Source organism: Glycine soja, chromosome 20, assembly GCF_004193775.1.
Source record: "Glycine soja cultivar W05 chromosome 20, ASM419377v2, whole genome shotgun sequence".
Classification (NCBI taxonomy): Eukaryota; Viridiplantae; Streptophyta; class Magnoliopsida; order Fabales; family Fabaceae; genus Glycine; species Glycine soja.
In genome coordinates, this window is record NC_041021.1 from 42,007,900 (window position 1) to 42,035,701 (window position 27,802).

Here is a 27,802-nt window from a genome sequence, read left to right on the forward strand (position 1 = left end):
AAGTGATTAGTTCGAATAAACCACATAATTAGTCTAAAGAAAAATCGGCTAAAAGATTAAAAAATTGGTCAAAAACCATCAAAGAAAGGTTCACAGCGGATCAGTAAAAATTGTTTAATACAACATCATTTGAGTTTTATGTTAAAAAATAAAAAACAACCTAAAATGTTTGTCAATTTTTTATTCTATAAGTAATTATTAATAAATATTAATATGTGTTGTTGATATATTTTATTTGATTTGTACTTTAAATGTTAATAATCTATAAAATTAATTTTAATTTTTAGCATTGTAAAGATAAAATTTTGTGTTTTTTAACATTTTTATAAATTATTTAATTATTATCATCATTTTATTAATATTTTCCATCCTAACATAATAACAATTTTGGCATGTTTAGTTATCAATCCTATGTAAAATGAACTTCTAAAAGACAGAACAGAGGGACTATGAGAAAGTGGGAATATCACTTTTCAAATTACGTATTATAATTTATAATACAAAAATAATTGTGATAATTATACCATTATCTCTAAATTTAAATCAGATTAAATATTTTTATATCAATTTAATTCATAAAATAAATTTATTTATTTTAATAATAAAATAATTATATACTCAAAAATATTTATTCCGTATATTTGAATGAGTTAAAGTGTTATTTTTAAATGAATTTGATATTATTTTTACATTGATTAGTAAAAAATTTATTCTGATGTACTAAATTAAATTAAAAGTAGTGATTGATTCGGATTTTTTTCCTAAAATTAAATATATCATGATTAACTTTCCTTATTCTAAGTTTTAAAATTTTAACTAAATTATTTTTTAAAATATTTTTTTTTATTTAATACATTTAAAGTTTTTATTGAAATTAAATACTAATTGTTTATGTAAATTTGAATAATTTAAAAATATTAAACTATTTATATATATATATATATATATATATATATATATATATATATATATATATATATATAAACTATTTAATACAAGCATTTTTGTGTTTGAGTTTGAACGTCCCCGTTCTCTGATTGGGCGGTTGCACGTTGTAGGCTCTTTGTACGTTTTACACGTCAGCTCTTCAAAACGACGCCTCCATCAGATCTCTGCAGCCCCAAAGGGTGCCGTTTTGTTGCGTTGCACTCGCGGAAGCGGAGAAAACCAAAGAATCAAGCTTCGTCAAAGTGTCTGTCACACACAGTTTTAAGATCTGGAAGCGCTTCTCACTTGCCCACAATAAGAATTCCTCTCAAATTTCAATTTTTCATTTGAAAATAATAAAACCCTAAAAGAGGGGTTGCAAGCAAAATGAGAAGCTCGAAGATGTGGATGGTTTTCATGTGTCTGACGGTGAGCTTCTTCGCTCGCATTGAATCGCTATCCGTGACGGTGAACGACGTCGAGTGCGTCTACGAGTACGTACTTTACGAGGGCGACACCGTTTCGGGGAACTTTGTTGTCGTCGACCATGACATTTTCTGGAGCTCTGATCACCCCGGCATTGATTTCACGGTCAGTGCAATCTCTATCACTTTTCTCATCTAATCATTTGCCCTAATCACTTGCTAATTGACTCAATTATCAATTTACTGGTGAGGGTTTATTTTTTTAGGTGTTGGTAATAGTTGGCATTTTCATTTTCTAGAGGGTTTTTTTTTTTTTTTTTTACATATTTATTACGAAGATCAATTATGATGATCCATGTATTGTACATAATTACGAATCCTAGTTTGATAAGCATGCTTGCTGGAGATATGGACAAAACTTAGATGCAGTTTAACAGGTGCTTTTGGTCTTATTCTCCGATAAGAATTGGAGTTTTATTTTGGTAATCCGCGTTATAAAGGTTTGCACTTTGCATTAAAGATCAACATTGGCTACCTTGGTGTAGCAATTCTAACCGGAGAAGAGCAGCACAGCACCAAAAACACTTGTTTTAGCTTTAGAAAAATCAAATTTCTCATTTTTCAATAAAAATCACACATTTCAATATAAATTTATGACTGAGACACCATCAATAACTTGGAACCCGGAAAACATTCTCCATTCCCTTTTTGAAGTATTTGCGGTGAAGTCGGGTTGCAAATTGAATGGCAGATAGTGGTGAAATAGGGGACTTAAAGGATATAATGCACATTTTACAAGTGGGTGGCCTTTAGTTTCTGCGCATAATTAGATAACGTTCAATTATTGAACATTAAGTTGTTGAAGACTCTTGTTGGTTGGTAACCTCTGCATGAAGGGCCATTTTGTGTAAAATCTTATGCTAACTACTATTGTGGGAAGCACATTGGCCATCTTTGGTTGCTGATTGTATGATTTAATTGTGGCTTAACAGTAATTTGTCAGATGACCTGCCCAAATTTGTAAGTAGTTTGTAACTTTAGCCTTCCAGATATTCTAATTTTTCAGTTATCTGCAGGTGACAACTGCTGCAGGGAATACTGTCCACAGTATCAAGGGAACCTCTGGTGACAAGTTCAGTTTTAAAGCCCCATCACATGGAATGTATAAATTTTGTTTTCATAACCCTTACTCAACACCTGAGACTGTTTCTTTCTACATTCATGTTGGTCACATCCCCTCTGAGCATGATCTTGCCAAAGATGGTAAGTTCTGTGTAAGCTGCTTTTCTTACTAGATTCTACTATCCTAGTGCATGACATTTATGAAGAATGGTCCAAGTGTTGTGTTCCTTTTTCATTCTATTTTTTGGATTTCAAGGCTCCCCTTTAACTTTTATGGTTTGCAGAGCATTTGGACCCAATTAATGTTAAGATCGCTGAGCTCAGAGAGGCACTAGAATCTGTTACAGCTGAACAGAAGTACTTGAAAGCCCGTGATGCAAGGCATCGTCATAGTAAGTGGTTTTCTTTTTTATTAGCTGGCTCTGTTTCAGTTAGGAAAACTTTATCTAGTAGTCATGATATTATATCTGCATTTGTAGAATTTATATGGAGACCCCCCCTCCCCCCCTCCTCTTCATAATAGGGATTATTCTCAGTCATAAGTATCTTTACTGTTTATCTATTTTGAAGATTAGTGGCAAATGTAGCACAAAAAGAAAATTTCTGTTTAAGTTATCCAGGCACTCAATCATTCATTTAGTCATTTTAATCGTGAAGTGCTTGAGATTTTATTTAGTATTTAGTTTCATATTAAGTAAAAATTTGAACATTTTCTGTGAGGTAATAACAGTTTAACAGTTTAAACATTTGTGATACAATAAACAGTTTGTTTGTACACTGTATTGTTGGCTTAGAATGCTCTAATTTTAGCGTCGATAAACTGTTCAGTGACATGATATCTGTTGATTATACACATCATTTTATATCTGATGCTTATATATCCTACATCTTGCCACTTGTACTGTTTACATGAGTAAATAGGTACTTGGGAACATATGTTATCCTCGTCTGTGTTCTTATAATACAATACTCATTCAACGCTCAACTCTGTTTGTAGCTAATGAGAGCACACGGAAGCGTGTTGTATTCTACACTGTGGGAGAGTACCTTCTCTTGGCTGCTGTTAGTGCACTGCAAGTCATATACATTAGGCGCCTTTTCAGCAAGTCAGTGGCCTACAATCGTGTTTGAGTCGCCTTCATGATTAACGTTAATGGCTTCCTTCATTAGCAACAGGGTTAGGTTTACATATGCGTTCTCTATTCATTCAACAGTACGATTACGATCCCTTGGTGAACACTTTTTTTTTTCTTTTCAACAGAGACTCCACTTGTATGTTGATACCCAACAAGATATTTAAATTCCTTAGCTTGAATTTCAATGGATTCACAGAAATCAAACCGTGTGGGAATCAATACCAAGTTTGTAAAATGGTAGTCTGAGTTCCTAAAATGGTTGAAAAACTGAAAGTAAAATTAGACTTTTTTGGTAACTCTAAGCCCATACTGCTTATTTTTTACCTGTTCTTTTAGGACTTGGCTCTTTATGTTGTTCACTTCTACTGGCAAAAGGTGAAACATCTCCACAAATTAAAAATTTGATGTTATATATGATTGTAATTTGTAATATGCTTTTAGTCCTTCTATTACAATGAAAGTGTGATCTTGGTCTTTGAATAATTTATTAAGCAAATTCAATCTTTCCATTTCAGTTCTTCCATTTCTTTTTTTTCAACATAAACTTTTATTTTTTTTATTTAAAACTTTATAAATTGAAATGATTAAATTATTTTAAACACTTTTTGTTCAAATTTTATCAACTACAATATTAAATTTCAATTACTTTTTCACTAATTTAAAGAAAATGTTTTATGTTTTTATTTCATTGGGAATTCAAATAGCAAACAGCTTTGTAAGGTTTTAAGTAAAAAAAAATTGAAGAGGTTAAATTTGTTTAATTTTCAAAATATGGATTTTGATTTGTAGAAAAAAAAAATTTATATAGTTTTTGTTAATATAAATATGTATGTAGTTTAAAGAATGGATCTTAAGTTGAAATAATATAAGTATGCAATTGAGAACTTTTTGTCTGTTACTTGAAATATAAGGGTGGCGTATATATGGAAGGCTACATTCCTTGTTTGATGGCAACGATATACAGTGGGTTTGGAAATTCATTATAAACATGAAAAACTACGTTTACTTGAAACAACTTGTGAAGTAATTTTCACTTATGTTTTTTTGTCTTTCCATGCAGAGAGAATGTCGATCTGTGTTTCAAACTTAATTCAAACATGCACATATTTCTCACTGTTGAGGGTCAATGCACAGAATATTTTTTAAAATGTAAAATTATTTTATATTATCAATTACAAATTAAATATTTTAATGATGATTACTTTAAAATGATGATTTTGTAACTGATTAACAATATAAAACTATTTTATTAGACACAACCATTAAACTCTTTTCATAAAACACGTTTGGTATATATATCTTGAAAATAAGATATAATTTAGTTTTATTAAAGGACTTTTTTTTTAGAAAACTTTCTATTTTAATTTTTTATATTTTATTCTATTTATTCCAAATGTTATTTTGATATTGATTTAATTTCCAATGGCCGTGAACTTCAAAGAAATAAAGTGTGGAATCCTCATTGATGAAAACTAGCAATGGTTTGATTGGTTGATTCATCATTTCTCGGTACAATGGTAGGTGGTGTAGAGGCAACACATATGATCAAAGATTCAAAATTTTAACTTTATCATCTCAATCAACAAATACAACATTGCTAGACAAATTTTTTCCATCATTTGTTTTAATCCACCATATATGCTACAAGGGCATACGTTAATCACACTAGTCTTTCTCAAAAACTTAATTTTGTGATTTTTTTTTTTTTTTACAGAAATGTCCCGTGTTAAGGATTTTTATTCTTAAAGTAAAATGATTTGTATATGGCTGGCAAATTAAGAAAACTAAATATATTCGCTCTCAAGATTTTTTGAAGGACAAATTTGGAACGGTGCGTTAAACTTACTGATGTGGTATGAAATGACAGAATTAGCCTTCATATTTAAAGCTGGAAAAGAGAGTGTTGCTTGCTGGTCGGAGAAGAATCAGACTCCAGAGCGAGCATGAGAAATCGGTGAGTTGACTCAGTAGAGCGAATCGATGGAGGAAGAAGAGAGTCAGTGCTTCGAGTGCCTCCAACTTCGAATAAAGTCCGATTTCTCGGAGCAAGTGTTTTTCAATTATGCCATTTCCACTTCTGCTTTTCCTTTCGGATCCTCAGCTATCGTTAATGTCTCTCTCTCTTTGAATTTTCGGATGAAATTCTTTTTTTTTTACTTAATCTATTTATTTTAATTTTTTTTTGTTTTTTGAAAAATAGATTTCTGGTACAGCTGATGGCGAAACTTCGGGTGCTCAATTTATATTGCAGTACATGCCGACTCGTGATAAGAATTGTTTTATCAATTATGTGTAAGATTCATGTTCTGCATTTTTTTCTTTTTCATTTTTTGCAAATTACTTTCTTCTTCAATTTTAATGATTTTTTTATGTGGTCTGTTTGTGCTTTGGTGCATTCTTTTAATTTTTTTTTTAAAAAATAGAAGGGTAAACAAAAGTATTGATGTTTTAGTTCTTGGTTGGGTTTGTTGTTGGCTGATTTGGAAATTGGAAGTAATAAGCACTTGTTTTGTTTGCAGAAATGAATATATTTTGGATAGTGGTGAAATCACTACTAGGAGTAGTGATCCTGGTATTGGAAGCAGTGAAGATAATAATGCTGTTAATGTTAGAATTACTTCATCAGATGATTCTGAGAGTGGAAAAGCTTTTTCTGGAAGCACGAGTTGTAGTCATTCTGGAAGATTTTCTTGCTTGAGGACAATCACTTCACTTGCGCCAATTGCTCGTGTGGGAATGTCTTCCTATTCCACATTTCAAGAGGTCTCCACTGATTTCTTGTCTGAGTTAATCGAAGATCACGTGTTAGAGTCACTTGATCTCTTCATTGAAGGGAAAGCGTCTGGACGGGACAGTGTAAATTTCCTTAGTTTAATTGGGTTGCCATCATTTGAAGAGGATCCTTTTCCAGGCTCTTTGAGGCATCCAAACATAGCTCCTGTCCTTGCAATTTTTAAAACATCCGATCACGTTAATGTTGTGCTTCCAAAGACTCCATACAACTTGGAAAGTATTCTTCATTTTAACCCCAACGCATTAAAGTCTAATTGGAATATAATATTTCTTATGTATCAGCTACTCTCAGCCTTATCGTACATACATGGTTTAGGGCTTTCTCATGGTAATATATGCCCGTCCAATATCATGTTGACTGACTCATTATGGTCTTGGCTGAGATTATGGAATGAACCCGTATTGGAATCTAATTTAACTTTGCAAGAGAGTGAAAGAGATAACTCCAAACCTGCAAGAATTGGTTGTTGTAATGTGGCTTGTCGTTCTTATGACCTTTATGCTGATCTAAAGCTTTCTCCAACAATAGATTGGCAATCTTGTTTTCATAAATGGTGGAGAGGAGAATTAAGTAATTTTGAATATTTACTCATCTTAAACAGATTAGCAGGAAGAAGGTGGGGGGACCATACATTTCATCCAGTAATGCCTTGGGTAATTGATTTTAGCTCAAAACCTGATGACAGTTGTGACGCAGGGTGGCGAGACTTGAGCAAGAGCAAATGGCGCTTGGCAAAAGGTGATGAACAATTGGATTTCACCTATTCAACGTCTGAAATCCCTCATCATGTTTCAGATGAATGTTTGTCTGAATTGGCTGTCTGTAGTTATAAAGCAAGAAGACTCCCTTTGAGTGTTCTCCGAATGGCTGTTCGTTCAGTGTATGAGCCTAATGAATATCCTTCCACAATGCAGAGGCTCTATCAATGGACCCCTGATGAGTGCATTCCAGAGTTCTACTGTCATGCCCAAATTTTTAAGTCAATACATGATGGAATGGCTGATTTGGCTGTACCCTCTTGGGCAGAGAGTCCTGAGGATTTCATTAAATTACATCGTGATGCATTAGAAAGTAATAGGGTGTCATTTCAACTCCATCATTGGATAGATATAACCTTTGGTTACAAAATGTCTGGCCAGGCAGCTATTGCTGCTAAGAATGTTATGCTTCCTATATCAGAACCCATGATGCCAAGATCAACAGGACGTCGTCAGCTCTTTACACAACCACACCCCATCCGTCATGCCACTACCAGAACAAAACGTCATGGTTCCAATAAATATGCCAAAGTTTGGATTCAAGCAAATGAAATGCACCAAGAGACATCTCTTCTATCTGAAACTGCTTATCTACAAGAACTAGAGCAAGCATCTACATTTTCTGAACAGGCTAGGCATTTGAATGCCTATTACCATTATCCCTTAAATCAAACAACAGGGAAGAACATCTCATCTTCGGGAGATCCAACAACAGAGACATTTAGTGAAAGTATAAGCAAACTATCTTTGATTGACAGAAATTACCAGGTGCCGTATAGAATGAACCTAATATCTTTTCTTCAACATATGAAAGAGGAAGATGAAAGCTCCTTAGGATATCCAGACTTGCTACTTTGGAAGCAGAAATTATCTTCTTCAAGACTTTGCTCTGAAGAAGTTGCTAGGGACATATTTTCTATTGGTTGTCTCTTGGCTGAACTTCATCTTTGCAGGCCGCTCTTTGATCCAATCTCATTGGCAATATACTTGGAAGAAGGAACCTTACCAGGATTTCTGCAGGATCTACCTCCTGATATTAGATTACTAGTTGAAGCATGCATCCAAAAGGATTGGACAAGGTATCAGTGTGTATGCACACACATACAACTGAATGCATGTGTTTGGCCTAATTAGGTCTGACTTTTGTGATTGTTTTTCTATCACATTATTTAAGTATTTATTTTTTATATGTAGGAGGCCATCTGCCAAAATTCTTCTGGAATCTCCTTATTTTCCAAAGACTGTCAAGTCCTCCTACTTGTTTCTTGCTCCACTTCAGCTTGTAGCTAAAGATGAAACTCGTCTTCATTATGCTGCAAATCTTGCAAAGCATGGAGCTCTGAGGGAAATGGGTGCATTTGCGACTGAAATGTGCACTACTTATTGCTTACCACTTATAGTGAATGCTGTGAGTGATACTGAAGCTGAATGGGCATATATGCTACTGAAGGAATTTATGAAATGCCTAACAGTTCAAGCAATGAAAACATTAATCTTGCCTACCATACAGAAAATTTTACAGGCTAGTTGCAAACTTGATTTTGTGAATTTTGTTTAGTCTGTATAATTTAGAAAATTTTCTTTTCTTTCCTTTTTTTTAACAACAAATTGACTTCATATTTAAACATCTTTTTACAGACCACAGGTTATTTACGTTTAAAGGTTTCCCTTCTGCAAGATTCATTTGTGCGGGAAATATGGAATCGAGTTGGTAAACAAGCATACCTGGAAACTATTCATCCATTGGTCTTGTCAAACTTGTACAATTCTCCAGATAAAAGTTCAGCTGCCTCTGCTTCAGTTCTTCTAATCAGTTCTAGTGAAGAACTTGGTGTACCTATTACCATCCATCAGGTTTTTTGGTTTTGCAATAACCTTCCTGGCTACCTTACTATGTTTTCCTTTATCCACATGCCCCAACTCCTACTTATGTGTAATCATTATTTTTTACTTTCCTTATGTTCTTGAATCAGACTATCTTGCCTCTTGTTCACTGCTTTGGGAAGGGACTATGTGCGGATGGCATTGATGTGCTGGTCAGAATTGGTATTCTTAGTATATTGACTTTCATATTTTTCCCTCTTTCCACCCCTGAGACCTGTAATTTGTAATGCCCTTCCGTTTTTTGACTTTTCAGGTGGCATTTTTGGGGAATTGTTTATCATTAAACAGATGGTACCTTTACTGAAAAATGTTGTCCGTTCCTTCATTGATGTGTCATGCATGAATAAGGCAGATCCTGTCCAGAGTTGGAGTGCTTTAGCACTTATTGATTGCATGATGACTTTAGATGGCCTTGTATATTTCTTGACAGAAGAGGTCATTGTAAAGGAGCTGCTTGAAGTAAGGTTCTTATTCTCTTTTGGCTTCAAAATGCTTTAATTGCCAATAAATATTGTGTAACAGTTAATTGTTGAATTTGTTGGAAAAATACACAGGACCTATGTTGCATACACATTGGAGTTCTTATGCAGAAACATATGGAAATTGCAGTGCTTCAGGTTCTTCAAATTATCCATTGGTTTGTTTTGGATCCATCACTCATTCCTTGGTTCTGTTGGGTCTAATTGGAATCTTAGTTTAACCCTTACCAGGGACTTTTAACTTTTCTGTCATAAGTCACCAAGTAATTATACAGTTTTATGTGAAAACATCAGGATTTTTTTTATGACTTGTTTTAATTGGAATGGCAAAAATGAAGAGTTACAAGGTCAATGATTTTGTGCATTGGCTCATTGCCATAAAGCAACTGATCATTGCTCATAAAACAAAATTTGATACTCCTTCCAAACTGTTTTTGCGCAATTCCCCCAAGTTATATTTCAAACTTAGATAGATTTCTCCTGCCTTTTATTTGGCTTGTATCCTGATAGTGTGGTGATGTCTGCTCCATTTCATTACCATAATGCATCTCATTCTTTACCTAATCACTTAAATTGTTAAATAATCCTAGTTGCTCTCTCTTTTTCAGGTGGCTGCTTCTACTCTTTTTGGAATTTGTCAGCGGATTGGAGCAGATTTGACAGCATTGCATATTCTTCCAAAACTGAAAGAACTATTTGATGAGCTTGCTTTCTCCCAGGAAATTTCTAAAGGTTCAACTACTGTTGGCAGAAACTTGAAGGTTGGCAAAATAAAAATTGGAGGAGACTTGCATATTGAAAGTCGTATGGATCTAGTGTGAGTGTCAATTCTGCTTTCTAGAGTAGGTTTTATGCTGGGACAAATTACTCTGCTGCTGTTTAGTGCAAAACTAGAAGAACTCTAGGTAGAGGAGAAGAGGGAGTGGTAGATAAGGTAGATAAGGAAAGTGATGGAGAAGGAATCATGCAAGACTAAACATAATGAATTTTTTTTGAGTCACATTAGTGGTTTATGTCAAATTTAAAAATACACTGTACTAAATCTTCTTTATAATGTTAAGCGATATAATCCCATATGTTGGAAAGCCACCTTAATTGTGTTCACCCCTAGCTCGCCTTAATGTTGGATCACATAGACAGAGACTATCTTTGGTTAGTCAATCCTAATTGTTAAATATGTATAGGGATGTTTTTGTTACTATTATTGCTTTAAACTTTTAGTTCTGTATCTTCAGCTTCACTGATTAATTTATATTATTTTGAACAGCTGTAAATGCTTGTAAAACAAGCTCTATTACTTTGATAAAATTCAGAGCATAGTGTCTGAAGACATGAACTCCATGCTTCACCTCTGGCTTCATATCTTTCTTCCAATTCTAATGATAAGACAAATCCATACTTCTAACACCAAATAAAAATAAAATGCATCTTTTAATATGCTAAACTAAACCAAATAAATAATAATAAATTCCTTTGAGTGTATTCCTAAATGTCCTTGTGTGTATATGTACACCCACTGAGTTTCAGTTTAACTTTGCTAACCTGCTTTTACAACCTGATTGCAGTGTCCTGCCTGATTTGCAAAAGTCATGCACATTTCCCTATATAATATTACATTTTGTAGTGTTCCACCTATCATCAGAATACAGGGTTAATTATCATAATTTGGGACCCATGTGCAAAGCACTTGACTTATTGATGGCAAAATGACTTGAAAGATCAATTAATTCCCTTAAACTATCATTTCTAGGAGAAATAAGCTTATAGTCAGATCTTCTTTCAATCTAAAGTGTCACATACTCTGCATTCTGCACATTCTACTGAAACCAAGAGTGTTAACTTGGACATGAGATCGGGCATATCAAACAGTCACTGAATCAGGTTTAAATGTGCTTTTGTAAAATCATGGGAAAGTGCAATTGGATCAATAAATCAAGTTGTCATCAAAGTGTATTGAATATTGATTCCCTACTGTAAATAGGCTGTGCCCTGTCCTCCTAGACTCACTTTAAAGTTTGTTTTATTTTATAATATGTCTGTTCTATTGGCCTTATTTAGTATGTATATAATCTTCTGGGACATATGTAGGTTGGTTCTCTATCCTTCCTTTGCATCTCTTCTTGGGATAGAGAAACTTCGTCAATGTTGTGCTACATGGTTGATTCTTGAACAACATCTTCTACGCCATCATAATTGGAAGGTATGCTACATTTTCTTTTCTTCTTTTCCCCCATATGAATGGAAAAGTTACATGGTTTTGTTGGTGTGATAATGTGTGTCCCTTAGTCTCATGTACATCTTTCTTGTATGCTTATTTCTAAACCTCCTGTGCTTCAGTGGGAATATGCTGGAGAATCATCAAAAAACAGCTCAGAAAATTTTCTTGCTAGAAGACCTGTAATAGCCCAGGGATTTACATCTGAATACAATCCTGCAAAGCTGTTGCTTAATGGGGTTGGATGGTCAATTCCACAATCCCAAGGAAGAAGTGCCAAAAATTTGATCCCTCAAAGACGACCATTTAAAGTTCATCAAAGTCCAGTAGCAGTGCATGAAGGAATGTCATACCAAATGAACCATGAACCCTGGTTTTGGTTCCCTAGTCCAGCCACCATCTGGGATGGGCCTGAATTTCTTGGGAGGGTGGGGGTTCAGAAAGACGAACTTCCATGGAAGATAAGAGCATCTGTTATATACTCTATACGTGCACATCATGGAGCAGTGAGGTCTCTGGCTGTTAACCAAGATGAATGTACTGTTTTTACTGCAGGAATTGGCCAAGGATATAAAGGAACTGTTCAGAAATGGGAATTGAGCCGAACTAACTGTCTGTCTGGCTACCATGGCCATGAGGAGGTTTGTTTATTCATTCTTTGCTGAAAATTACATTCTTCAACCTTGGACAACTACTGCTTGATATGGATCCATATAGTATTTATATATTTCCATAGCAGAGAACTATTCAGCACTATCACGTGTCAACTATGGTATCAATGTGCAAATTGTAAAGTACAAAGTACAAAGTGAAGCATGATGGATGACGATTTAAAACAAAATGGGCTATCGTGTGATTGAATGTATTAGTAACTAGTGTGATAGAACCAACTGGTAAAAGAGAGAGAAAAGCCAAGAACGCTCAAGAAACTGAAGAACTTCTATTGTCCCTGCCCAGTTATTGTTTCTAAACAATTGAATACACTTCCTGTGGTTAATTCAAGAGTACCTCAGCACCTCTCCACCTTCCCATTAATTTCCCACAGAATGAATCCCCTCTCTACCCCTCCTCTTCCTATTTATATACATCATCAGCCACTTGACTCATTAACGCACTAACTGACCCTAACCTAACAGACCTATCATAGTGCAAGAAAATACAGTTAATTAGTTTGGCACTTTAGCCGATCTTAACAACTACTTGTGAATGGCCTTTAGATATGTATTTCTCTATGGTAACAACTTCTGTGAATACACCAGTCATTACTTATCTCCAATTTCAGGTTGTGAATGATATTTACATCTTATCATCTAGTGGAAGAGTGGCTTCTTGTGATGGAACAATTCACATTTGGAATAGTCAAACAGGGAAGCAGATATTAGTATTTGCTGAGTCCCAAACAGAATCTGGCCATCCTACAAGCCATCCATCCTCTGCATCAAAAATTAACAGTGACCAGGCAAATGTGCTTAATATGAATACACTATCCAATGGAATATTGTCTAGTGCTTTTGACTCAAGCCTTTATACTTGTATGCATCTATTAAACTCCACTGAAACTCTTGTAGTTGGAACTGGAAATGGTTCTCTGAGGTGAAATTAATTCTTTGTTTTTGAATGCCATTTCAATCAGATAATTAAAAAATATGTCAATGCCTGCCAACTTTTGAATCTTTGCTGTACTGTACAGGTTCATTGATGTTGCTCGAGGTCAAAAGCTTCATATCTGGAGAGGCGAATCTACTGTATCTAGTTTTCCTTCACTTATTTCTGCCATTTGTTCCACTGGCTCTGACAAGATGCAAGCAGGTGGAATTTCCACTTTGCCATCTTTTATTGCAGCTGGACTAAGTTCTGGTCACTGTAAATTATTTGATGCAAAGAGTGGAAATGTAATTTCCTCTTGGCGAGCTCATGATGGATATGTGACAAAGGTATGTGGGTTATTTTCAAAATATTAGTGCTGCCCAATTTGATTTTACACAGGTTCATCAATGTCTTTGTTTACAGTTGGCAGCACCTGAGGAACATCTACTTGTTTCCAGCTCTCTGGACAGAACTTTACGAGTCTGGGACTTAAGAATGTAAGAGCTATCACCCTCATGAATGTTGATTCATTAGGAGTTTTGGACCATTTAGAACTGTCTATCTTAAGCTTTCTTTTAATAAGAGGTCAAAGTTTTGTGCCTTTTGACACATGAAAGTTGTTAGAAGGTAAAGCAAATAGTTATTGAGGTTTGAAGAATGATCACCCTTATTGCATATACAGCTGCTGGTAGTTTATAAACTACATGGTGAGATGTTTTTATAAGATGTAGGTGACTAGGTGCATATAATTTCACTTAGGAAATTAAAGAATTTATCAGCAATCAAGATGAGCAATAAAACCTCTATGACCTCCACTCTTTTATGTTTCTTTCTTTGTTGTCATCTCAGTATTGGACTTTCCTTGTGATCCATGTTTCTGTTGTTTCACTGTTCATGCATTTGAGTCTGTGGTTGATATATTGCATGTGTTTAATTGAAGATATATTCCTAAAAGAACCTAAATGAAGGTGATAAGCTTTCTTTCTCATTTCCGTAAGGATATATCCTGAAGCCCATCTCTGTTATCCTTGCAGGAATCTGCCATTGCAGCCCATTATTTTCAGAGGTCATTCAGATGGCATATCCAGTTTCTCCGTTTGGGGCCAAGATGTTATTTCAATTTCCCGGAATAGAATCGGGCTTCTCTCCTTGTCTAAATCTGCCAATGAAACAGTAAGATTCTCTTTTTTGGGGCTCACAACTTGCATGACGAGGATAGGGATTAGGAAAGATCAGTTTAGTTAATTTTGCTTGTCTAACACCCAACTTAGATGTCAAAACAATGTTCATTCTTGCTTTAATTACATCTTGTTGCTTGATGCGATCCCCCTTGCTTGTTCATAGATTCTGCTCCTCAACAATATATGAATGTGTGCTGAAAACATTTATTTAAAACCCAACCTTCCAGTCAATCATCTCTTCACAGATTTAAAGAGTGCAATGCATATGCTTGACATGTGCCCTGACGCCTTTTAGATGGTTTTCAGCCTTATAGGCCTGAATTTTTTTTTCTTCCTGAGATTTCTCCCCTAGCTAGATGTTAATTTCTTTGGGGGGGGGGATAATATAGATATAGATTTGTGCTCAAATTTTTAAGTTGTAATCCTGATTATGTGATTCAATGACACAGGATGGGCAGCATCACATTAGCCCCCAGAAACTATATATTTCTGATAATGGTCAGAGAAGCTTGTCAGCGTTATCAAGTATTAGTATACTTCCATTCTCTCGATTGTTTCTCATTGGAACCGAAGATGGTTATCTGAGAATCTGTTGTTAAATATGCTTCATTGTTTTCCTTATCTATGCATCGGCTGTGAGATTTATATATATATATATATATATATATATATATATATATATATATATTTTTTTTTTTTTTTTTGTGAATGGCTGAGGAATTTAGTTGTACATCATGATAAATTATGAATCATCCATGGCGCCTGGGTCACATGTTATAGGAACCAACGACATAGTTGATAATTTAATGCATCATTAGTTACATAATTATTTGTTTGAGCCAATATGGCCTTTTAAATCGATCAACTATTCAATCTTTTTTTGCCAAGTATACCCCCAATTTCTTTTTTTTATATAGCATTTTCTGGAAACAGTTAAATAGTTAGATTTAAAGAAAATAGCATTGTCAAAGTATCTAAAAATTCGGAAGTGATTCGTTTCGGAGAATGCTTGTTCCAGTTTTTTCTTTAAAGAAAAAATAATTTTATTTTAAAAAAAAATCAATTTTTGTAGTCTGTTTATTTAAGCTTTTGAAAAAAAAATGGGAATATAAAAAATTCATATTTTTTATTATTTTAATCGTGATCACTTTGTTTTAAAAGCCTATAGAATTACGGGCCTTAAATCACGTATTACTAATTGTAAATAAGTGGGCAGTATTCCAAAATTGCATGATAATTGAAAAAAATGATCAATGTAAATAGAGTCATTTGGAACTAATCCAGTTTAGTTATATACGGTTCTAGAGGATAATTAACTTCATTTACGAGTCCTTTTTATTTTGGAAAAATATTACTTCTATTATTTATTAGGATAAATCATAAATTAAACGTTATTTCTTTATAATCACATTTTAACTTACCCTCGATTTTTTTAACATTAATAAACCCTTCTTTGTCTCTTATTTTGTTTGATTTAATTACAATTCTAGTTTTATCAATCATAAATTGAATTGCAACTATGATTTTTTTTTACTTTAATATAAATTTTAGGAAAAGATTAATAATAACAAAATATTAATAAAAAAAGTTATAGAAGGGAAATTACAGCTAAATAAAGTATACTCTATCCTTTTTATTATTTCATGATGTCTGAACTTTTAAGTAAAAAATCGGTTGCTGGTTTCCTAGTCCTAATTCTGGCCCTTTTATACTTTTGGTACATTGATTGTTTGATAATTCAAACCTTATTTAGGGAAGCGGCAACCGTCTCTTGCATAGAAATTACTTAACAAGTACTCCCTCTGTTTCTGTCTAAGTGTCAAGATTTTTTTTTTTTTTTAATTATTTATTTGTTATTTGTAAATTTCAAGATGATATTAATTATTCTAATATTAATTATAGGTCTTACTAACCAGTGTGTTAAATAAGAAACTAAATGAGGAAAACATTTAGTGTGAAAATTATAAAATAACACAAAAAAAATTAAGATCCATGCAATTTTTTGTCTTTTTTGTTTTCCAATAAAAATATTTGTACTTTAGCTTTCTTAACTAGAATACTAAAGACATTAATTAACATTTGTCTATATTACACATGAATTTACTGTGGAGTGAAAAGAAATAAAAAAGAAAATCTCAATACTATTTTATTAAAATAAAAATATATATTATTTTTCTTAACTTTTACCTAACAATCTTAAACGACTAAAATGAGTAAGTAGTATTTTAGCATGTAGGACAATAAATCGTAAACTTAACAAGTATCCTTCGTGTGCAAATGTTAATAATATTTTAAACACATCAATTAAGAATAATAAATGAAAAGCTTTTATTTTATTTTTTATCAAATGAAAAGATTTTATTAAAATACTATTTAATACATATAATCATAATATTTAATACTGGAGTATACTTTTGACATGATTTTGAATAAAAAGATTTTATTATTATAATATTATTTCTTTGACCAATAATAATAGAAATTAGTAATCGATTAATTTAGTCAAAGTCTCAAAGATGAGTTGCATTTGGACAATGACTTCGATTTTGATGCATTTGCATTCAATTCAGTAAAGCGGAATCCCATCTTAGTTTTGCGGAAATGTCGGTTTACAGTTTACTGTGTCTCTGTTCTGTAGTCTTTTTTAATACAGAAAGATTTTATTTTTTTATTTGAATCCATATAAAAAATCAATAATATAAGTTTCCTCTATTATTACGTTAATAATTATTTATTTTAAGTATTATTTTTAAAGTAGTCATAATAAATTATCATATATAATTATTTGTGATTAAAAATATAAAAAATTTAATTGTTAATATATTCTAATTAAATAAAAAATTCATCTTCTTACATAATTTTTTTTGCCTGTTTTTACTACTGAACTTAAAAAACTAAAATTATTATTAATTTTTTTAATATTACAACATGTTGAAAATAATTATGAAAGTTTAAAAAAATCTCAAATGAGAATTTTTTAAGTTATTTTTTATTATTTTCTAGAATATTTTTTATAATTCCTAGCATGTAACATCATTTATAAAAAATCTATATACAATTTTACTTCAATGGTAAATGATAAGAAATTATAAAAAATTTTAAGAAACTCATTTTTATATTTTTTAATTATTAAATAATTGAACATAATGACATTAAAGAAAAAGCAATTAGATAAATATTATTTTTTTATTAATAAGAAATATTTTCTTGTAAAAAATACAAATTTTAGTTTTAAATTTGTTTTCTATCACATAGATTTACTTAAGTGAAAAATAAATTAAAAGAAATAATTTTTTCACTTAAAAAACTCTCCAAGAAATTATCATCGGAGATGTTCTTTGGGTCATATATTTACCCGAGTAAAATTTAATCCCACATATTAAAAAATATGAGAACATTTTATTTTTAAAAAAATATAAAGAATGGTACCATTAACACACAGAAAATGTCACATTAGAGTTCAATTTTCTTTTTGTTATAATTGTGGTAATAAAATTTGTATATATAATCTGTCTGCCTAATCTTTCACTATTTATCCAATTCTTTTTTAGCACACTCTTTATCCAAATCTACTAACTTACAAGTTACAAAGTTGAAAGTATAAATAAGACACAAAATCAAAATGTAATAAATTTGATCGCATATTAACAAATTATCCGTGAGTACTTTGAAATGTAAGAATTTAGAACTACTAAAAATACCGCACGGTCAAACTTTAACTTAGATCGAACGATTTGTAATCCGTGAGTACTTCAAATGTAGATACACCTTGTAATAGTTAATAAAATTAAATCATTGAATTTGAAATTTGAAATTTAGTAAGTTGAAAATATTGGTGAGAAAAACAATTCAACAATAAGATGTCATCTGCTTTTCTCTCTAATAAATACACATTAATAAACGTCCTAAACTGGGTAAAGTTAGAATCTTTTTATATATAAACTGTCATTCCTTTTATTTATTTTTTATATAAAAAATATTTTTCATGTCCAGAAATTATCATTTCTCATCAGAATAAAAGAGTATTATAACTTTTTTATTATACTCTTTAATTATTTATCACATTAAATAATTTAAAAGAATAATATAATATTTTTTTACAACAGTGATATTATATAAAAAATCATAGTCTTTTATAAATAAATATACATATACTAATAGTTTAAAGAGATAATTTTGCTTATATAATTTAAAAAAAAACAGTATAAAAATCATATAAAAAATAAGATTTGATTGATTAACCGTATAAAAACGTTTATAATCATGATGCATATCTATTAAACTCAAATTTATACTAACAGCATATTAAAATGAAGGGGCAAAATGGGTAACAAGAGAAGAGATGTTCTATTAAGCACATTGCATAGCACAACTTTCAACATTACGTTCTTTGCTTTCTTTCACATCCCATCCAACGAACGATCCACGAAAGATGTTGGCTGTTTTCGACAAATCGGTGGCAAAAAGCCCAGAGGGTCTGCAGAGCCCTCACTCAGATTCCGTCTCAGCCCTAAAAGACGGTTTTATCGCAGAACACTTCTCTTCCGTTCACCCTGGTTCCGTCACCGTCAACCTTGGCTCTTCCGGTCTCTTGGCCTATTCCCTTCACAGACAGAACCCCCTTCTCCCAAGGTCCATCCTTTTTTCTTCAGTATCTTATTTTCTCATGATTTTTGGGTCGAAAAATATAAATTCCCTTGTTTCATGTCTTTCCTTTATTTGGGTTCTTTTGGGGTGATCTTTTGAGTTGAACGGAGATTAATGTTGAAATCTTTTTTATAAACCTAGATGATTTCCTTGCTGTCTTGGTAAATTTAATCTGTATATTCGTTTGTGTTTGTAAGTTTAAACCCCACACTTGTTAGGATAAGGGTGTGTTGTTGGATCTTTTGTGTTGGTTGGCATCTTATTGTAGCGTTCGACTATTGGTTGATGGAAAATGTTGGATTCTTGTGGCTATTTATGGTTTTTTTAAGTTGTTCTTGTTTGTTTTCCTGGCCTTAATGTTACTAGACGTTAATTTGACCAAACATCAGCTTTGCCCAGTTTTTTTATAAACGTGGATTTGATCTCCTTATTTTATTAGCACGCACGTGATTCCGTGTATGATTTTCTTTTTCTTTCGGTTCTGGCATTATCTATCTTGTTTCTATTGATGGCTTTAAATCTTAACACAAGACAAAAGAAAAAAAGTAGAAACTCATGCTATTCCATATATAAAGATTCTTCTTGATGGTTATTTGGGTATGATATAAAACTTTTTTTTTTCTTTTATTCTTTCACAGATCTTAAGATATATTTTGTTAGTATATTAACTGTGGATTCTCACCCTTCCTTTTGCTCTCCCTTCCCACCAGTAGAAGGCACTCTAAGATAGTTTTGATGGCCATTTATAATCTTTCTACCTTGGTCTTAACCATTTTCTGTTGCTTCTTGTTAGTGTTATTTAGTAATTCTAATGAGATAAAATTTAAGTTCATACATCACCAGGTTACTGTTCTGCTTAGGCCTTAGAGCTATACATACCTAATCGTTCCTCTCCAATGTTAAGCTGAAATTCTGCTCTTCTTTCGCTTTGATAAGTAGAATCATCTTATCTGGAAATCCTGATTTCTTATAATCTGATGTTATGAAAGAAATTAGATACTATAAAGTTGGTAAAGATAGTACTTTTCTTGAAAATCAACTAATATGTTTGTTTTGTTATGTTGTCAGGCTGTTTGCAGTTGTGGACGACATTTTCTGTTTGTTTCAAGGTCACCTTGAGAATGTTGCCAACCTTAAGCAACAATATGGATTGAACAAAACAGCAACTGAGGTGATCATTATCATAGAGGCATACAGGACTCTAAGAGATCGTGGTCCCTATCCTGCTGCTCAGGTTGTGAGAGATTTCCAAGGCAAATTTGCATTTATTCTGTATGACAGTGGTTCTAAGACCGCATTTGTTGCTGCGGTGAGTTATCCTCTATTAATCTCTTTTCATTTTCATGTCATATTTGCTAATGGTTCTCTTCTCTAACGTGGCATATATCTCCTGGTCTTTTACAGGATGCTGATGGGAGTGTTCCCTTTGTCTGGGGAACTGATGCTGATGGAAATCTCATTTTTTCAGATGAGACAGAGATCGTAACTAAGAGCTGTGGGAAATCTTCTGCACCATTCCCCAAAGGTAATAATATGACCCCTTTGTTGAACATTTCTTGTGAGATCACTCCTTTAAAAATCATCCAAGTATATTAAAATTTAAAAGTGAGTTAAGATGAAGAAAAGAATGACTAGTTCAATGACTTGAAAATGGGAAATGCAAGTGCTCCGACATTATTTAAGTTGTTTTATGATAGATGGGGAAAGGTGTATGTTAGCTGCCACTTAGTTAGGATAGCTAGGATAACTAACTGTCAGTTAGTTAAGAAACTATAAATAGTCCGAAGTTAGAATGGGGAGAATTAGGAAGTGGAGGGTGGTGAGACCTCGAAACTCATCTGTTTTCTGTCTTGGATATTGGAAGCACCATAATAATAATAATACACATTTTCTTCCTCCGTTTCTGGTCCAATTCTATCAACTGGTATCAAAGCTCCGATCTAGGAGCGTGGGAATAGTTAATGGTGACGAAGGCAAACACGAGAATGGAGACACGCATGGAAGCCATGGAGAAGGCTATAGAGGAGAATCGTGAAGCGGTTGAGGCGAGACTGAGTTCGATAGAAGGGATGATACAACGATTAGCAGCATCATGGGAGAAAAAACCTCCTGAATCGAATGTTCACGCAAACAATTCGATAGGAAGGAATAAGGGGAACGTTGTGCAGGGCAGCAATTGGTGAAGAACTCTTGAAATGCCAATATTCGAGGGAGAAGATCCAATGGGCCGGTTAACAAAGACAGAAAGGTATTTCCGGTTGCAAGCTGTAAGAGAAGAGGATAAGCTTGAAGTAGTGATGGTTGCCATGGATGGAGAAGCTCTAGGGTGGTTCCAATGGTGGGAATCCTGGAACCCAAACCATTCTTGGGAAGGGTTCAAGATCACAATCTCCCAAAGGTTTCAAGCATCTAACTTGGGGAATCCTTTTCAGGCGTTGCTAGCGTTGGAACATGAAGAAACAGTGCAATAATTCATAGGCCAATTCGAGAAGCATGTCGGAATGGTGAAGGGGTTGGAGGAACCGTTTCTGGTGGAGATGTTTCTCAAGGGGCTGAAAGAAGAGATCAAGGGCCTGGTGGAAGCACTTGATGGAGAAGCCAAACTTGAAAAGATGATGGCTGATGGGGATAAGAAAGCACTACTGCAAAAGGCACACAGTGCAATTATCCTCAGTCTCGGAGACAAGGTGCTGAGGCAAGTCTTTAAGGAAACAACTGTTGCTGGGGTTTGGTCAAAGCTTGAAGGTTTGTACATGACCAAATCTTTAGTTAATCGTCTTTACCTAAAGCAGTCATTGCATTCGTTTAAAATGCATGAAGATAGATCAGTAGGAGAACAATTGGATTTGTTTAATAAACTGATTCTAGATCTTGAAAATATTGATATCACTATTGATGATGAAGATCAAGCTTTGTTATTACTGTGCTCTTTGCCTAAGAGTTACTCTTATTTCAAAGAGACTTTATTGTTTGAAAGAGATTTTGTTTCTCTTGATGAAGTGCAGGATGCTCTGAATTCAAAAGAATTGAATGAAAGAAAGGAAAAGAAGTCCTCTACAAGTGGTGAAGGGCTGACAGCAAGAGGCAAGACCTTCAAGAAAGATAGTAAATTTGATAAGAAGAAGCAAAAGCCAGAAAATCAGAAGAATGGTGAAGGAAACATCTTCAAAATCAGATGTTATCACTGTAAAAAAGAGGGTCCTACAAGAAAAGTTTGTCCTAAAAGGAAGAAAAATGGTGGCAGTAACAATAGGAAGAAGGACTCAGGAAATGCTGCAATTGTTCAAGATGATGGTTATGAATCTGCAGAGACATTGATGGTGTCTGAAAAGAATCCAGAAACTAAATGGATAATGGATTCAGGGTGTTCATGGCATATGACACCAAACAAATCATGGTTTGAACAATTTTCTGATCAAGCAGATGGGTTAGTACTCCTTGGAGATAACAAGCCTTGCAAAATTGAAGGAATTGGGTCTATAAGGTTCAAGTTTCATGATGGGGCTGAAAGAATTCTCAGAGGTCAGATATGTACCTGAGTTGAAGAGAAATTTAACCTCTCTTGGTGAATTTGATAAAAGAGGGTATGTGTTCAAGGGTGAAAAAGGAATACTGAATGTAGTTAAAGACTCCATGGTTGTCATGAGGGGAATTATGGAGAATGGCCTCTATTCTGTAGATGGTGAAGTTGTAATTAGCTCTGCAGCCACTGCAACTGGAAGAGTTTTATCAAAAACTGAGTTATGGCACATGAGGTTGGGCCATGTAAGTGAGAAGGGGTTGATTGAATTGGTAAAACAGGAGTTGTTATGTGGGGACAGAATGGAAAGATTAAAGTTCTGTGCACATTGTGTCTATGGCAAAGCCTGCAGAGCCAAATTCAATGCTGGACAGCAGAGAACAAAAGGTACCCTTGATTATGTTCATACTGATCTTTGGAGTCCAACCAAGACTTCCTCTCATTCTAGAGCAAGGTATTTCTTGAGCATTGTGGATGACTACTCAAGGAAGTTGTGGATCTACATTTAGAAAACAAAAGATGAGGCTTTTGATAACTTCAAAAGCTGGAAAACACTTGTGGAAAACTAAACAGGCAGAAAGATCAAGAGGCTTCGTACTGATAATGGTCTTGAGTTTTGTTCTGAACCTTTCAATGATTTTTGTAAAGAGAGAATGACATTGCAAGGCACAAGACAGTTGCGGGCACCCCTCAACAAAATGGTTTAGCTGAAAGATTCAACAAGACCATTTTGGAGAGAGTGAGATGTATGTTGTTGAGTGTAGGATTATCCATGATTTTTTGGGCTGAAGCAGTAATGACTGTTGTATATCTCATAAACAAGTGTCTTTCAACAGCTCTGAATTTTAAAACCCCTGAGGAGATTTGGTCTGGCCATCCACCGAGTCTAAAACAGCTAAAGGTATTTGGTTGTGTTGCCTATGCTCACATCAAGCAAGGCAAATTGGAACTTAGAGTTGTCAAGTGCATTTTTTTAGGATATCCTGAAGGAGTGAAAGGGTATAAGCTGTGGTGTTTGGAGGCTGGTTTTAAGAGGTGTTTGGTGAGTCGTGATGTTGTCTTCAATGAAGCTGAGATGGCCTACAAGACTAAGCCTAGCATGGTTCAGTCCAGCACTGATCAGAGTAAGGAAATTGATTCTGAAAAAATAAATTTTGAGGTGGAGACTAAAGATAAACAAGCTGTTAATTGGCCTCTTGATGAAGAAAAATCTGAAGAAGAGGAACAAGAAGAAGCTGACTATGTGCTGGCTCGAGATAAAATCAGAAGGGAAATCAAACAACCTAAGAGGTATGGATATGTTGATCTAATAGAATTTGCTCTAGTAGCTGCTAGTGAAGTTTTGGAGGAAATCCAAAAAATGTTAAAGCTGTCTTAGCTAGTAAGGAGAAAGAAAAATGACTAAGTGCCATGAATGAAGAGATTAAGTCTCTCCATGACAACCATACATGGGAATTGATTAAAAAACTACCTGGTTCTAGAGTGGTCAGCTGCAAATGGATCTTCAAGATGAAAGAAGGCATCCAAGGAGTTGAACCAGACAGATTTAAAGCTAGACTTGTTGCTCGAGGATTCACTCAAAAGGAGGGAATTGATTTCAATGAAGTTTTCTCTCCTGTAGTGAAACACAGGTCAATCAGAATTCTTATGGCTATGGTGGCAGAATTTGATCTTGTGTTAGAACAAATGGATGTGAAGACAGCATTTTTGTATGGGAAGCTTGATGAGGTGATATTGATGAAGCAACCCGAGGGGTTTGAAGTCAAAGGTAAAGAGGATTATGTTTGCAAATTAAACAAATCCCTGTATGATCTAAAACAGTCTCCCAAGCAATGGAATAGGAGATTTGATGAATTTATGGCTCACATACAATTTCATAGAAGTCACTATGATAACTGTGTTTACTTCAAATTTCCTTCTAAAGCTGAGTTTGTGATATTGCTATTATATGTTGATGATATTTTGATAGCAAGTAACAGCAAGAGTGAGGTTGAAAAATTGAAATCTGAGTTGAGCAGGGAATTTGAAATGAAGGATTTGGGAGCAGCCAAGAGAATATTGGGAATAGAAATCAAACGGGACAGAAAAAGGAAATTGTTGTATTTGTCCCAGGAGTTATATCTCAGAAAAGTTCTTGAAAGGTTTGGAATGTCAAATTTCAAACCTGTAACTACTCCTATGTCACAACAGTTTAAGCTCAGTACAAGTCAAGCACCTAAGACACATGATGATATAATTTACATGGAAGGTATTCCATATGCTAATGTTGTAGGGTCACTGATGTATGCTATGGTATGTACTCGCCCAGACATAGCTCATGCAGTGAGCTTAGTGAGTAGGTTCATGGTAAATCCAGGTAAAGCACATTGGCAAGCCCTGAAATGGATACTCAGATATATCAGAGGATCACTTGGAAGAGTTCTGGTTTATGGTGGAGCTAGGAATAGCAGAAGAACAGTTGCTATTGAAGGTTTTGTAGATTCTGATTATGCTGGCTGTTTAGATTCAAGGAAATCTCTCACAGGATTTGTGTTCACTGCTTTTGGCACTGCAATTAGTTGGAAAGTTAGCCTTCAAAAGGTAGTGGCTTTATCAACCATTGAAGCTGAGTATATTGCTCTTACAAAAGTTGTGAAAGAATCTCTGTGGCTTGAAGGCATTGCTAAGGAGCTAAAGATACAAAATGAAGTGATCACAGTATACTGTGACAGCCAAAGTGCCATTGATTTATCCAAAAATTCTATGCATCATGAGAGGACAAAGCACATTGATATTAAGCTGCATTTTGTCAGAGAAGTTATTGGTCAAAGATCAGTTATAGTCAAGAAGATTTCAACTGATCACAATCCTTCTGATATGATCACAAAGGCTCTTCCAAGTAGCAAGTTTTTCCATTGTTTGAACTTAATTCAGCTGAAGGATGATTAAATCCTGTTTCTGCAGCAGCCACTGGTTTTGATAATGTTTTGTTATTGAACCAAGGTGGAGAATTGTTGTATGTTGGTTCATTAATAACCATTAGTTAGTTCTCTTGCTCTTTACCAACTTGTATTTTTCTGTTTTCTGTTATAGCATGTAACAGTTAATTAGTTTTAAGTTGATTGGGTTAGTTAGGCTTGAAATAGTGCTTCTATTTCTTCTTCTTATATAGCCTAATTTTGTAGAGAGTTCTGTACTTAGAAAATTCTGCAGAGATTGAATAAAGTGGCTGCTGTGAGCACAGTGCAGTTTTTTGGTTCATTTTGTTTTTCTTTTCTGCATTTTGCTCATTCTTGTTCATACAAGAAACTCATTCTTTGTGAATTAAAATCTGATCTTGGCACAACAGAGACCCTTGCTTATGAAATGCAGGTTGTTTTCCTCAACTTGACCTTGTCCCTCTTGAAGAGAGAGGGGTATTGATAGATGGGGAATGGTGTATGTTAGTTGTTAATTAGTGTAGAGTTCCAAGCCAAAAGATAAGGTGCATTTAATGCATAGTGAAAATTAAATGCAAAGTGAAAAATTACATTTTACTATATGAAGTCTATTTGAACATTGAAAGTTGTTTTGTTTCAACTTCCAAGAAAACTTATTTATTTAGTTAATGACAATCTTTACTATAAATAGAGAAGTGAATTAGTGGAGAAGATACACATGAAGAGAGTGTGTGAGAAGAGAGATTCTGAAACAAAGTCACTTTGTGGAGAGAAAAGTGTTTTCATGTGAAAGTGTTATCATTTCTTGTAACTATTAAGTGGCGTACTCAAGTTTTAGAGTGATACACTATTTAGGGTAAGTTACAATCTTATAATCATTTTTGTGATAGTAAAATACTTTTGAGACGGTTATGTGGACTTAAGCAAGAGGTATCGAATCATGTTAAATTCTTGTGTTTATTATTATTTTTCCTATGGTGTAATCTTTGTTGTATTCTCATAATCTTTTGTGGTTGTGGATAATTGTGTTTGTGGAGCGTTAATTATCCAATAGTTAATTAGGATAGTTAGGAGTTAGTTAGTTATAACTAACTATCAATTAGTTAAGAAATTATAAATAGTCAAGTAGAGGGAAGCTAGAATGAGGAGAATTAGGAAGTGGAGGGTGGTGAGACCTCAAAACTCATTTGTTTTCTGTCTTAGGTGTTGGAAGCATGATAATAATAATAATAATGCACATTCTCTTTCTCTGTTTCTGGTCCAGTTCTATCATTTTACAATTGATATTTTCTTTGGTTTCCCAACTACCTTTATATTACTTTGCAATTACCCTTCCATTTCAAGGTTCTTATGTTATGTATTTGACTGTTCACTGTCTATGTTTATTCCATGTCGGACATTTGGATATTCAATGGTCTATGCAAGAAATAACATAAATTATCCTATGTTCAGGATTTTTCTTTTCAACATCCGGAGGTTTGAGCAGTTTTGAGCATCCACTTAATGAGGTGAAGCCTGTACCAAGGGTTGACAGTTCTGGACAGGTGTGTGGTGCAACTTTCAAGGTGGATGCTGAGGCTAAGAAGGAAGCAACTGGCATGCCAAGGGTTGGGAGTGCTGCTAACTGGTCGAATAATATCTGATTGCGACTCTATTCTGTTTGAATTAAGACTTTTATTTTATCATAGCTGCACTCGGCCGAATTTTGAAGTTCTGTACCTGTTCCCATAATATGATAACTTTGAGGCTCTAGCGAGGCTTAGCTTATCATATTAATTTATTTACTGGCGAGGCTTAGCTTATCATATTAATTTATTTACTGAATCTGAGATATGATTTCATGAAGCTATACGAAGTTGCTTTGAAGCAAATATTAAGCTCATACTCTCTTCGCACTCATCATGTAATAATGTAAACTTGCGGACAGGTTCTTCCAAATGATTATTTACTGCCTTTGTTTCATCTCGTTTTATTTAGCCTTATCTGTGCCCTACTTAAACTATCAACGTGATGGATATGGTGTCAAAAGTAGGCTCTCTCTAGAAAGTCACTTGCAGCAACATTTTCAATGTTTGTGTAACGTTCAAATTGCAAAATATCTCGCAACTTACAATAATAAAGGAAACGTGCATAAGTATAACTAAGGGGAACCATTATCGTATCACTGTAAAATACTGACAGTGTTCAAGGAACAGCACTTTTCACACAA

The 27,802-nt window shown here is 33.9% G+C and overlaps 3 protein-coding genes across 4 annotated transcripts; all 3 read left to right on the top strand.

Annotated features, from left to right (window-relative positions):
- The first annotated feature begins 1,032 nt into the window (after positions 1-1,032).
- Positions 1,033-4,022, top strand: LOC114403757 (transmembrane emp24 domain-containing protein p24beta3-like). Of its 2 annotated transcripts, XM_028366906.1 has the most exons (5): positions 1,033-1,518; positions 2,429-2,615; positions 2,759-2,866; positions 3,472-3,651; positions 3,736-4,022. In XM_028366906.1, exons 1-4 carry the CDS (start codon positions 1,315-1,317, stop codon positions 3,603-3,605), a joined length of 633 nt encoding a protein of 210 aa, XP_028222707.1. In that variant the 5' UTR covers positions 1,033-1,314; the 3' UTR covers positions 3,606-3,651; positions 3,736-4,022. The 2 variants fall into 2 exon arrangements, with proteins under 2 accessions (XP_028222707.1, XP_028222708.1); XM_028366907.1 differs by having other exon boundaries at positions 3,472-3,939.
- A 1,479-nt stretch (positions 4,023-5,501) lies between these two features.
- Positions 5,502-15,131, top strand: LOC114402595 (protein GFS12-like). The gene is made up of 16 exons (XM_028365237.1): positions 5,502-5,722; positions 5,811-5,902; positions 6,130-8,241; positions 8,357-8,684; positions 8,801-9,016; positions 9,136-9,208; positions 9,300-9,505; positions 9,601-9,663; positions 10,134-10,342; positions 11,614-11,725; positions 11,863-12,381; positions 13,023-13,333; positions 13,431-13,674; positions 13,751-13,824; positions 14,362-14,500; positions 14,958-15,131. Exons 1-16 carry the CDS (start codon positions 5,591-5,593, stop codon positions 15,105-15,107), a joined length of 4,980 nt encoding a protein of 1,659 aa, XP_028221038.1. The 5' UTR covers positions 5,502-5,590; the 3' UTR covers positions 15,108-15,131.
- Positions 15,132-18,875: 3,744 nt separating this feature from the next.
- LOC114403420 (stem-specific protein TSJT1-like) lies at positions 18,876-27,559 on the top strand. Its single transcript, XM_028366382.1, has 4 exons — positions 18,876-19,140; positions 20,224-20,464; positions 20,560-20,680; positions 27,046-27,559. The coding sequence occupies exons 1-4, from the start codon at positions 18,941-18,943 to the stop codon at positions 27,234-27,236; spliced, it is 753 nt and encodes a 250-aa protein (XP_028222183.1). The 5' UTR covers positions 18,876-18,940; the 3' UTR covers positions 27,237-27,559.
- Positions 27,560-27,802: the final 243 nt, after the last annotated feature.

Coding starts and splice junctions, on each gene's coding strand:
- LOC114403757 (XM_028366906.1), top strand. CDS start 1,315: ATGAGAAGCTCGAAGATGTGGATGGTTTTCATGTGTCTGACGGTGAGC. Junction 2,616..2,758: donor GCATGATCTTGCCAAAGATG/GTAAGTTCTGTG, acceptor TATGGTTTGCAG/AGCATTTGGACCCAATTAAT. Junction 2,867..3,471: donor TGATGCAAGGCATCGTCATA/GTAAGTGGTTTT, acceptor CTCTGTTTGTAG/CTAATGAGAGCACACGGAAG.
- LOC114402595 (XM_028365237.1), top strand. CDS start 5,591: ATGGAGGAAGAAGAGAGTCAGTGCTTCGAGTGCCTCCAACTTCGAATA. Junction 5,903..6,129: donor AATTGTTTTATCAATTATGT/GTAAGATTCATG, acceptor TTTTGTTTGCAG/AAATGAATATATTTTGGATA. Junction 14,501..14,957: donor CTAAATCTGCCAATGAAACA/GTAAGATTCTCT, acceptor TCAATGACACAG/GATGGGCAGCATCACATTAG.
- LOC114403420 (XM_028366382.1), top strand. CDS start 18,941: ATGTTGGCTGTTTTCGACAAATCGGTGGCAAAAAGCCCAGAGGGTCTG. Junction 20,465..20,559: donor AGACCGCATTTGTTGCTGCG/GTGAGTTATCCT, acceptor GGTCTTTTACAG/GATGCTGATGGGAGTGTTCC. Junction 20,681..27,045: donor TTCTGCACCATTCCCCAAAG/GTAATAATATGA, acceptor TCCTATGTTCAG/GATTTTTCTTTTCAACATCC.